The sequence below is a fragment of the Manacus vitellinus genome, unplaced genomic scaffold (assembly GCF_001715985.3).
Source record: "Manacus vitellinus isolate BGI_N305 unplaced genomic scaffold, ASM171598v3 scaffold_4_pilon, whole genome shotgun sequence".
In the NCBI taxonomy this organism is placed as follows: domain Eukaryota; kingdom Metazoa; phylum Chordata; class Aves; order Passeriformes; family Pipridae; genus Manacus; species Manacus vitellinus.
This window is the reverse complement of record NW_021940604.1, coordinates 14,848,451-14,860,738: the sequence shown is the minus strand read 5'-3', so window position 1 is coordinate 14,860,738 and position 12,288 is coordinate 14,848,451. Positions and strand designations below refer to the sequence as shown.

The 12,288-nt window shown below is 40.9% G+C and overlaps 1 protein-coding gene across 1 annotated transcript in view; it reads left to right on the top strand.

The window, feature by feature from the left end:
- Positions 1 to 12,026, top strand: part of TRMT11 (tRNA methyltransferase 11 homolog) — a 99,039-nt gene extending 87,013 nt beyond the window's left edge. The window contains exon 12 of the mRNA XM_025895668.1: positions 11,917 to 12,026. Coding sequence (XP_025751453.1) covers positions 11,917 to 11,991 — 75 coding nt within the window. The 3' untranslated portion in view covers positions 11,992 to 12,026. The remainder of the gene's footprint in view (positions 1 to 11,916) is intronic.
- The last annotated feature ends 262 nt before the right edge of the window (positions 12,027 to 12,288 follow it).

Sequence of the window (12,288 nt, the reverse complement as noted above, 5' to 3'; positions counted from 1 at the left end):
ATACAATGGCATGTTTCGAACCAGCTGGGTGCAAACGGCACAGAGGCAGTGAAAGGGCAGAGCTCTGTTTCCAATCGGAACAGTTAGTCAGCTCCACTGGCATCACCGAAACTCACAGAACTTCTGAGAGGCTTTCCCGTGCTCTATTCACGGGGGTGTGCCCTTAGCCAAAGCCCAGATTAACTGTCAAAATCAATCTAAGTAAGGACTTGAATGACCCCTGAACAAGAAAACTTTTTCTTTATGGGAATGAGTTTTATCTGTGGTGAATAAATCCTACGGGATCTAACCTGTCGATTGTGAAAAGTAAACAAGGTGCTAGCAATTCACTCTAATGACACCAGACAGTTATTAGTAACAGAACAGGAGTAAAAAAGGGACAAGTTATGCTGAGTATCTTCCTTTAAAAAAAAATTAATAGAAAAATTATTTCCATTTGCTTGAACTGCTCTTTTCCTATCCCGCTGTCTTCATCTCTCAGCTGCCAAGGGCAGAATGATGTGATTCATAGACTTTTTAATTGAAATTGTATGCAGCCAAATCATAGGGCTGTTGCTCCCTTGGAAGTCAATGGCAAAATTCCCACTGGCTACAGCAGAAGTAAGCTTAGTCTATCAATGGGTAGAGAAAAGTACAGCATCAACCTGGGTGATCCAGAAAAGGGTCCCTTACATCTCTGGGACCATGCCCTGGTTCATGTCCCAGGGTACCCTACTGGTTCTTGTATAGCTGCAGATCTTGTGGTTTCATCTGTCTCTTTTCAGAGTCTGTACTTCTGCCCAAGTGATTTTATAGTTAAGTTCTGAAGTTTAGACTAAATTTGTCATCTCAGTGTGTCAGGCTGTTCCAGCATGTCCTGTCCCTTTTCAAACAAGAATTATTTCCCTTTAGTTTATTCTGTGTAGAGTAACATCTCTTAAAACATCTGGTTTGAAGGTTTTCTTTATTAGCTTTAAGGATTTCTCCACTGTTACTCTGCTTCTGATCATCTTCCTTCAAATCTCTGAACATTCACCACCTTTTCTTACCCTAAATGCAACTTGTGTAGGGCTCTGGATGTACAACTGCAGGATCCAAGGTTGCAGTGCCAGATCCTGGATGGTGCTGAGTGTCTTGGTTTGCTCCAGCCAGGCACTTAAGAACTGCTCAAAAACAAGGTAAGTGAGTAATCCCAGAAGCAGAAGACAGTGTCACTCTTTATGTGTTTTATTGCTGAATGGAATTCAATGGACTTGTCAGACTCCAGCTAATAAATGGGAGTGATTACAGAGTAGCTGTCCATAGCAGAACTGTCAGACATAAAGAGACCAGGGAGACCAGGCCTGTCAAGCAGCACCTTTACAACATTGACAGAAAGAGCACATTTTTTAAAGAAAGAGATGATTTAGTTAGATGTATGTTCAAAATCTACAGCCAGAGCTAATTATTCTGTCTCACTTTGAATATTATTCAGATGCCTGGCTGATCAGTCAGCCAGCTAGACTACTGTCAGTGATCTATGGTCAGTATAAATGGGTTATCAGCTCTTCTACCACTGAAGAAAGTTGTTGGATTGATTAGTACCAGAAACAGGCTCTCTAAATGCAGTGGTTCTCAATCTCTTCCAGACTGTGACCCCAAGTCACAAAAAGAGGGGAGTTTAAGGATTCCTCTTCTCTGATTCTAATAAAAGAAGGGTGTTTCCTGCATATGTATATACATTCCTGCAGACTCACCACATCCAGAGACTGATTTTACTTGTTGAATGGATTAAGCATCTGCAGCACTGCAAACATCATCTACTTTGCATCCATTTACAGTGAAGTCCTCCATGGCTTTGTAAGCCAGTGATCTACAGATCAACCTTGCTGCAGGCTTTTGCACTTCCCAGTCTGAAAGAGGCCTCTTCAGCCATTTGCTTTCTTCTAGGACACTGTAAATCTGCTTTTCTCTTTGGAACAGATATATCATCCTTGCTGATTTGGGGCAAGGAGAGAAAGACGGTTCATATATTAAAAAAAAAGTTTTTGCAATGTTTATGTGAATAGGTTGTCTGATCATAAAATTAATATAAAATTAATTTGATTTTCATGAACAGCTAGCTGCCCACTCCAATTTTACACGATAAGAGATCTTTGCAGTGTGTAATTACAATTACTACAAATTTTTTAGTGCTATTGATCAGTACAAGTAAAAACAATCAAGTCAGTTCTGCCAAATCTTCCCTCCCTGTGTACTTCTGCTGAGCTAGGCAGCAACGTGCTGTTGCACAGCACTGCACTAAACATCTGTGCAAATTTGTAAATGTAAATGCATTGCAAAACAACAGATTTTCTCAGTAATAAGTGGAAATGGCAAAAAGAGTGCTATATCTTCCAGTAAAAAATTCATTATAGGCCATCCACATGTTCTTTTTCCCCCAACTTTTGTTCACTTTATAAGTGCAATTTAGGCTACTTTGGTCAGAGACCTTGCCATGCCATTTATTCTGGTCTACTGCTGCTTTCCACAATTTCCATGGTTTGAAGAAATTTTCCTTCAGGAAAGGTCATTTTTCCCATTTGTGAGCTAGAAACACAGACTACAGACATCCGGAAGGCAAAGCAGATTGGGGTCAGTTAGTCTGAAGGGGGAGAGCTGGCACAGAAAGGGTTCTACTCTTCCCTGTTCCTCTTCTCAGCTCTTTTGGCACTGAGATTTTTAAAGAGTAGTGGGGAGCATCACGTAACAGCACATGGAGCTTATCTATTCCCTCTGTATAAGAGGGGATAGACCTTGGGGAGACTCTGTTCTTGCTGCATTGGCAAGGGCACACTTCCTTCTTCTCACTGGCTCTTGACTCCCATGAAGTAACTTTGGATAGACTCCTAGGTGTACCTTTGTTGTGTGGGAGCAAAGAGTACGGCAGCAAGCTAAAATTTTGAAACTTTCACTGTAACTCCCCTTCCCAAATTTCATTGTACTACATTTGTGACAACATAACTCAGAGTACTTTATGCTAGTTGTCGAAGTACATAGAGTTGTTCTAGGTGGTGTTGAATTCTGTATTTTGGATGTGTACTATCTCGCACACGTAAAATGGGAGAGATGTTGATCTCTTTTAACCAGGTACATTCTTGCTGAAGTACTTTTGTGATCACCTGTTCTACATGCTTTAAATAAATCACAAGGGAGATGAGAATGATATTATTCTTTGACTTAAATCCTAAACCAGTTTTTAATGAGCCATACATTAAATTTATATTTATCTTACTATGCCGAACAATGTGAGATTTTTCTCTGGTCTGCTTAAACATATCAATGGATCTATAGTTGACAGTAGCAAACCACTATATCAGATCAAATCAAGAGTAAAAATGGACTTTTGACTGGAAAATTCCTCCCTCCAAGTTTTCAAATGATACAATGCAACAGACATTTCACAGTTGGAAATTGTCCACAGACTGGACAATAAATAACCTTTTCCACTGAGGTAAGTCTGATGCAAGAGAAAGGAGAGTTGTGAGAAAAGGTGCCTCTTGTGTTTATTCTAAAATGATGCTCCAAGGAGTTAAACAAACTTAGAAATTCAGAGCTCACCAACATCTGGTTTGTATCAATAGAAACCAAAAGCTTAGGGCAGTCTGGTTAGATCACTACTCTGTGTCTGTGCGCCTGTGTGTCTTAACTTCTCCTGACATTACCTGAGAGATTACTGGACTGGAAGATGCTTATATTTCTTCAAACACACACCCACACACACACACCCCACACCCACCCCCAACATTAGGTGTATTCTTCATCTACTTAGCCCCCGCATCCCATTCAGTGCCAGTTGTGTGAGCAGCGCCATCTCTTATGGTCATTCAAGCCACCTAATTTAGATACCTACAGCTTCCTCTAAGAATATAGCAGACCTTTCAGAAATACTGAGTCCTTATCTGTACTCACCTGACTTGTCTGCATACCTTTCTTCTGAGCACAGGTACCTTTATGGGAGAGCGATGCTCCTTCCTCACAGCAGTGATGACAGTGCTCTCACAGGCAGTGGGATGCCTTAAACACTGTGTCCATTCCGCTGGACAATGACCAAATTTCTCTTTTCATCTCGCAGAAGTAACTGAGCTTCAAGGCCATACTGTATCTTGCTTGGGAGTATCTCTTCCTTCTGTTGAAGATGAACCACAGGAAACAGCAGCAAGAGATGTGTGACTTCAGCTGATTAGTTAGTTACTTGACTGTGCAGGGAGGAAGCTGGGGTTAGATCCTACTTCTTGAGAGTGTATGAATTTCCCTTCACTTTGCCAGTGGGTTAAAGAAAATGCTGAACAGATCTGGCCAAATGGGCTAGGCCTTTCCACCCTCCCCCTCCAAGATGAGTGCCCTAATCAGTAGCTTGATAGGAATCATACTCCTTGTTGCCTTTTCTCTCTGTCTTTGTAGCTCTTGCATGCCTGGCTGCACTATGGTTCAGTTTCAAGAGGGAGAAGGAGGAATGCTCTTCTTCAGCAGCATACCCTATGATCTGGTGGTCATAGCACTTTTTAGAGAGTGAGTGGGCTTAATCCCTCTTAGGCTGATCAGTCCCTTTTGCTTTCTGCTTTAATCATTTGCTAGCCAAAAGCAGATATCAGCAGTACTTCTGACTCGTTTTAACTCTTTGTACTTCTCCTAGAGACTTGTGCAGTGTTCAGGTGCAGTAGTCATGCACTGAAATGATTCTGCAGCAGAGCTTTGTATGCCTGTCTCTACAGAGCATGCACTTCTGGACATAAAGGGAATAAAGATGGAAATGCCCAAAGAACATTTATAATGGAACAAATGAATCTGGCTTAAATACTGGAAGGAGGATTGGATTAGCATTTGTGCAAACCTGCTTGTGCCTGCAGGTAAGATTTGAAGAACCTTGATCATTTGGAGAATTTCACAGGCAGCGCTGCTCAGGATGTGATCCTTAAGTGCTCCAGTCCTTGGGAGCAGCTGTCGCCATTTTAGTCCCTCAGGAACCCACACAAAAGTTCTTCTTTGCTTCTTTTTTGGACACCTATTTTTGTATGCCAGCACCTTCACACAACTACATCTGCGGTTTCTGATTTCCACTACTTTGGTTACATTTCTTCTTGTTTGAATATTGGCAGGGTTTTTGTTCACAACTTTCTTGTTTTTCTTTCCTTGGAAATAAAAATTACAAGTGACCTGTGAATCTTTTAGGTTGTTATATCAATAAAAATGGCTAAATCTGATCCTAAGTGTTACAATGCATAATATGCTTCTACAGTTTCTGTGTAACTAGTCAGTTAAAAAAAGTGCTAAAGCACAGTCCAAAAGTTTTTAACATCTTCTGTCTTAATATTTACAAAGTTAATACTATAGCTTAGCCAACTAAAATCATCTTCTTATGTTACAATATGTTTTAATTTCTTTCTATCTTTGCATAAATGCTTAGGGAGTAATGAGCTCAGAGTGTCCTGATTAAAATAAACATCTTTGTACCTGGATATTCTTTACAGCTAACAACATTTTAAAGCTGCTTTCAGTTTTTCCCTCCTTCCAGTGTGAATTATTCTTAAGGTGTAGTGATCTGCAGCTAGTTAGAGATCTGCTGTTTCTATGTCCCTGTGTATTTTTTTTTCTTTTTTCAATCACTCTGTATTATTTCTCCTCCTTGTTGCCAGTTACTCTTCATCTCATTTTTTTCTGCACTTCTTTTCTAAAGATAGATAGAATCCTATAATCACAGAGTAGTTTAGGTTGGAAGTGACTTTTAAAGGTCATCTGGTTCCAACCCCTCCTGTTTCAGCATTGCACCACCCTTACCATAAAAAAATTCATCCTTATATCCAGTCTAAATTTACTTTTTTTTAGTTTAAACCCATTACCCCTTGTTCTGTTTTTGCCTAAAGATCATCAGGAGCAAAAAAACACTCCAGGCAAATTTAGTGTAGATAGAGATAGAGAACAGCTCTTTTAATGAAGGCCTTCTGACCATGGAGTACAAAAGGCATGCGCCCACATACATAATTCTTACACTTTTATACCTTTGCTAATTATCACATCTAATGGGGATATCCAATCCTAAGACCCCTTTTGCCCTGGTACCACCCTCATAATTGCCCCACTGGAGCCCCTCCAAGGGCCTTGAGTCTTCTATCTTGTTTTGTCTACCATATCTCTTGTTATTCCAGTAGAGGTGCACATCCCAATGGAAGCCAACGGAATGTTCTTGATGAATATCTATTACCGTGAAAAGTCAGTTAAAAGACAGTTAAACCGAAGCTTCAGGAATGTGACACACAAACTGTGAGAAAGTAATGGTCTAAAGTGAAGGAAAACTCCAGCTACATTAAAATCTACAAAAAGCTAAAAATCCTAAAAATTCTAAGGCATCACTATTGCAACTCCTGCAATGCAATATTGTGTTGTTGTATAGAGAAGAAAATGTGCTGGACTTTTTGACTTGTAAACTGCTGCAATTTGACTTCTAATATCAAAAAGATGTGATTAGTAAAAGCAACAGGAGAGTTCTCGAAGTCTGAGACCCCTTTGGAGAGCCTCAAAATAAGTTGATGGAAAGCAGGAAACATCCATTTCCTATCATACATTTTTTCCATTTTCCAAAATATATGTAATTATGGTCAATCCTGTTTAAATTATGCTCTGGAAAAAATTGTTTAAATAGTAGAAGATTCCACTGCATTAGGAAAAGCTTATAGATGCATGAGAGAGGATGCTGTGTCTAGTTGCCTAGAAATGTGGTTGAAGTCCAAACTGACCTTGCTGAAGGGATCAGAAATCTGTGCTATCCCTGCTATGTGTTTGTGAAGGTTTGGCCCCCACAAAAATCCAATCTCCAAGCTTCCCCCACCTCCCCACAATTTACCTCAACACCGAAGAGGAATTTTCTGGCAGGCACACTTCTGTATGGGGGAAGGGAAAATATATACAGTTTATTCCTATACAAAATAAATACTGTACAAACTAAAAGCAATTATATATATATACAATATTAACACACTTCTATCATCCCTCGAGCCCCTCCCACAATCAGTCCAGGAGAAGCCCTCAGGCTGATAGTTAAACAATCTCTCTCTCATTGGGGTATCAGGAAAAGGGTTCCTCTGAACCACCCCCCACCTGTCTCAGCTACTTGCTGAGGTCTCCATCACGAGGTCCAAGAAGATAGCTCTGAGTCCACCCTCCTTGGTTCGTGGAGGTTTCCTCCCAGTGGTAAGATGCTGTTCTGAGTCTTTACCCGGAACTCACTTGTTGCTAGTTGGCTCTCTCACTCTTCTCCAGCTGCTACAGCTTCAATTTCGGTAGCCATGTCCAAACCCAATATAGGCACCTCCAAGCCTGCTTGGCCCGTCTCCAATTTTGCCTGGAGTTCTCCTTCTTCTGGCACCAAGCTCCTTTCAGCCCATCTCCTTGGCTCAGCTTAAAATACTGAACCTTAAGATCTGCTCCATGCAGTGGGTGGAAAGAAAGCCCCCTAACTAGCTAAGGCATTTGGTCCATTTATGAGCTGTTCCAAGCTCTGCAGTCTGTCTGGGGGCGGAAGAGGGCTTGGCCAAAGGGCTGCCTCCCTACCTCTTACCTCAGCAGTTGTGAGTCTCTCTCTCACAACACATACACACTCCTACACGCTGCCTTCAGCCCCGGCTTGGCCAGGGCTGCGGGGGCACAGGGCCCCGAGTGGGGGCCCTGTCCACCCCTTGGCTACTCTCTCTCTCTCTCTCTTGCATGCTCTCACACACAACTCTGCCAACTCACTTCCGGCTAGCTGTTGATATCTAATTTTCACAGGAGCAAAATAAGACCAGCTCTGATTTGTTCCTGAGGGAAGACTGTCCCGGGACCAATCAGCTCTAACTCTAACTCAGGGCCCCCATGAACCTGGGAGGGGGGTGCAGTTGAAACCAAGACAGTGATATTTGCATCCAGTTGGTCAGGGACATATTTACTGGGGAAGCTAGAGGAGGACAGAAGTGGTGGAGTAACAGTGGCTAAGCTAAAATATTTAGGATGGTGAAGGCAGATAGTCAACCTTCTTGGCACCTCTGTTGTTATAAAGAAGAGTCCATTTCAAACCTGTTTGACTAGAAAAATCCATGGGATTATTCCCTTTTCTGTCCTTGAAAACATTTTTTAAAAGAGTGAATGGAACCTTTGCACTTTTACTCACCCATCCAAAAGTGAATCTTCTCAGTCTTTGGGCTGGATGTACCCCGCAGGTGTCTCTGCCTGGGAACTGGTGTGTATGTATGTGTGAACCCATCAGGAAGCTGCCTGCAATCTTGGGAAATCTTGGGAGACCAGTTTGCCCAGTTGGCCCAATCTCCAGCAGCATTTTATACTCTTTTGCAAGCCAGTGTGCACCAAAGCCAATCACAAACTTCACAGCTCCCCCATCTCTGGAATGCATTCATTACCTAAGCATCCAGATAGTTCTTCCTTTTGTATTCCTTTTCTTCCTCCTTTTTCAAAGTTGTCAATATTTTATTTTTAGAAAGAGCACGAAGGAAGTAATGGAGAGAGAAGAAAGGAAACTGCTCCCAGTGCTAAAATCTTGGTTTAGTTGTGGACATAATGATGAGATATATGGCCTTTCCTAGGTCTGTAGAATAATAACTGATTTACCAGGAAATGTGATGTTATTACAAATGTGGAGCCTAATTTGGATTTTGTTGCTTGGGAGTTGCCTGGGTGGGGAAGGAAAGTGGGATCCAGCCTTTATTTTTGCTCCTCTTCTTAGCCTTGGGAATATACATGTTCAAATAATGCCTCACTCCTTTTGCACAGTCTGCCCATCACTGCCATTTTCTGAAGCAGACCAAACACTCTTAACACAGGGGAGCCCAGACTGCACACTTACTCTGCCCTGTCAGGCAGTAGCTACATTTTGGAAGGAAACCGCAGTACAAAAGTGGGATCTCAGGTTCCATGCAGTGTATGCAAAGCAGTTTCATTTAAAATGCCATGTTTACCTTGGCAGAGCCACTCTTTAGTAGGGATTAAGCCTGCAAAAACCACTGAATCATACTCTCTGTTTCCATCCATGTGCCAGGTCACAAACATAAATTGTAATGTTGGCCCTCGTCCGTCATCACATAACGCTCTGGCATACTTTGTCATTCCCTGAAAATGAGTGGAATGAGAAGGTTACTTGGAAAGCCATCTGTCTGAGAAGCTGTCCTGTTATAATTAGTGGGCAATCTTGAATTTCATCTCTGGAAGATTATGAAGTGAAAAGGCGGGGGAATGGGATGTGTATGTTAGATTACCAGGGCCTCTGGTAAGCCAATCTGACCATGACTCAAAAGGCTGAAGTGAAAAAAGTTGGGGGAATCAGACAATGCTATATTTTTAAATAAAAAGGTGTAAAGATGACTACAAGGAGCCAAATGTGGATCTAGATATAAGTTTAAATTTCAAGCAATTCTAAACTTCAGGGATATTTAGAGGCAGGAGTTTGGTTTGGCTCGCATCTAGTACAAAAGAATCTCCTTTCTTTCTAAAGGCTTCTCAGACACCAGAGTAAATGAAAGGCAGCTCAAGGTGGAGCCACAGAATAAGGGAAAATAGCAGACAACTAGATGGGGATTGTAGCTGTAGGTTAATCACATAAAGTTAGCAATGATCTTCCAAGTTATCTGAAGTCATCTCCTTCCTCTGTACCTCTTCACATCTGTACTACAAGCTAAGGGCTGTTGTCTTTAGCTGTGCTTCTGTCACAACATCTGCAAGGTGTGTACAGTCTGATTTGGCCATATTTTTCAGAGATCTGCAACAGTCAACCTAAACCACCCTAGTGCTGTAGTAAGGCAGGAAGGACCTTTTTTAATACCACTTATGTTTCTTTCAAATATGTGGAGGACATTATCCTTTCAACAGCTTTCAGACAGACTGCTAAAAGCAACTTTGTACTTCAAGATTTTGTGCTAAATATGTTCTCTCTCTCCCTCTTTTTTTTCTTTCCTTAGTCAGGAAATGTGTTAACATTTTTCTACTGGCTGTAGTGTGGGATATTAGATGCTCTGAGAGGAAAATGAATGCTTAAGGCTTCCTTCCTCTGTCACTTCATTAATGCCAAAAAGGAGGCTGCATAGTGTTGCTTTAATTAGCAGGCTTTTGTTAAAAGAGGTGGTTGGAGCTACCTGATTGCAGTTTTACCCAGCAAAAGAAAGACAGAAATTACTTCCTAGAACAGAACATTGCCTCTACCAAGAGCAACGCTTATAATATATTTGTCTATATGTGTCATACTTCACAATTTTATTCTTGACTCCTGCTGGGGACTGACTTGGGCCTTAAAATGAGGATTGTGTTTCCTGTACTAATTTAACCTGTTGGTCAGTTGGTCATTGAGGTTTTTTGCCTTTTCTCTAAGCCTTTGTGTTGCATAGTTTTTTGTAAGATAGATAGATTTATTTAGATTTTTTTCGTGAGACTATAAATTAGAATATTTTTTATGATGTTCTTGATATTTCATTGTTTACCCAGTTCTACCTGAACTGCTTTCCTTTTGTGTTTTCTATCAGTCTTTGTTCATATGAGGTTATCACGGTGTTTGGGCACTGACAGGGCAGTAGTAGTCTGTGTGAATGTTTGGTTTCATCCCAGATAATACCTGCAGAATTTCACAGGTGTCCACTGATGTGTAGATGAGCATGATTTGTCTGCATTACCAGGAATTTCTATACCTATTGCCATGCTGGATATTGTCAGTGTACATACAAAGGCATTGCTTCATGTGTAGAGTGTATGTCTCTCTGTAAGGTACTTCTATAGTACACTGTTCTATGAGCAAATTTTATTCTGAACCCTGGCAGTGATGACTGGGTTGCTTCTTGAAGTATGGAGCTTTCTATTTACTCTCTTTTTTTATTCTTACCATCATTATTGCTGTTTTAAATTTATGCAACTCTGGTTTGAGTTCCCGCGAGCTCTTCCTCAGCATTGTTCCAGTTTGTACTGCAAGCACATATTAGGCAGCAAATTACAAAAGAACTGTTTCTAAATGGGGAGAATTTTGAACAAAAGAAGAAAACTATAATTATTCCAACGAGGATTTGAGCAAGCCATCAGAATTAATGGTGCTGCTTTTCCAAATATGCCACTGTTTTGATTAGCTTATGCACTTATACAATCCCCGCCATGGCAGTGACCGTAACTGAATGCCTGTAACCGCAGGCAGAAAGCTATTAGAGCCCATCCACAAAAAAGCAGCTATTTTGGTTTCTTCTCATCAAAAGCCTACAGTGCCCAAGCGATGCCAGCTAAGTATTTGTTTCTGTGGGATTCTTATCTCTTTCTACCATTCAAAATACTTTTTTTTTGCAGAATTTTTTAAACTCGATCTATTAATAATGTTTATAAAAAGTGTGTTCTTCAACACATTCTTTGGGCACTGCCAGAAAACAGCCCTTGAAGCAGAAAAAACAATCTTAACTATGCTGACCACTTGAGGGAGGTGGTGTGTTGTCTGGAGGGTTGAACTAAAACCAGTATAGTTACTAGCTTGCAATAGAAATGTCAAAGGTTTAAGTCTTTTGTAGGCAAAAGGGAATACTGGACTTCAGCAGTGGCTGGTTTTCCTCATAATGCCATTCCCCATGCAATCTATGATAATTCATTTGTGACCAGACAGTTTCTGCTTTCTGAAGGGCATACAGTTTACAGAATAAAGAAAAAATGTCAAAACAAATAAATGTCTTTGTTCTAATCAGAAACAAATTAGAAAAAGCAAAATATAAGGAAGGTTTCTAAAAGTAAGCAGAAGAAAATGTGAGATTTCAATAGCTGTTCAACATATTTTTCAGAATAAGGATGTTTACTGACTGACTGGAATTTAAGTAAAATTATGAGTGTAAAAGTTCTTCATTCCCCTCAGTGAGTTATGTGCAATACTTGGAGACCTGATCTTTTATCCCTTCTTCTGCCTTCCCTTCCATCCCACAGATGTTTGGCCTGGCGGTGCAGCAGAACTACCAAGGTAAAGACAATACAAATTTGATACGGCATTTTCCCATCTGAAGGACTTGGAGGTGAGCCTAGAGTTTTGGAGAAACTAGGAACAAAAACATTTCAGAACTAGTGCCTGATCTGGTGTTTGGGCCTAACTCCTTAAATGAAAATGAAAAAAAAACCCCAAAACTGTGCAAAACGAGCAGCCCAGTCCCCTATGAGGGGCACTGCGTTCAGCAGAGCAGTGGAGTATGGAGGAACGGCAGAAGCCCCACTCATTCTGCATGTCCTCACCAACAGCGGCTGGCTCCATGTCCTCTGAAGAAGGTATTCCAAAGTCTAGAGTAACAATCATCCTAGAAAATA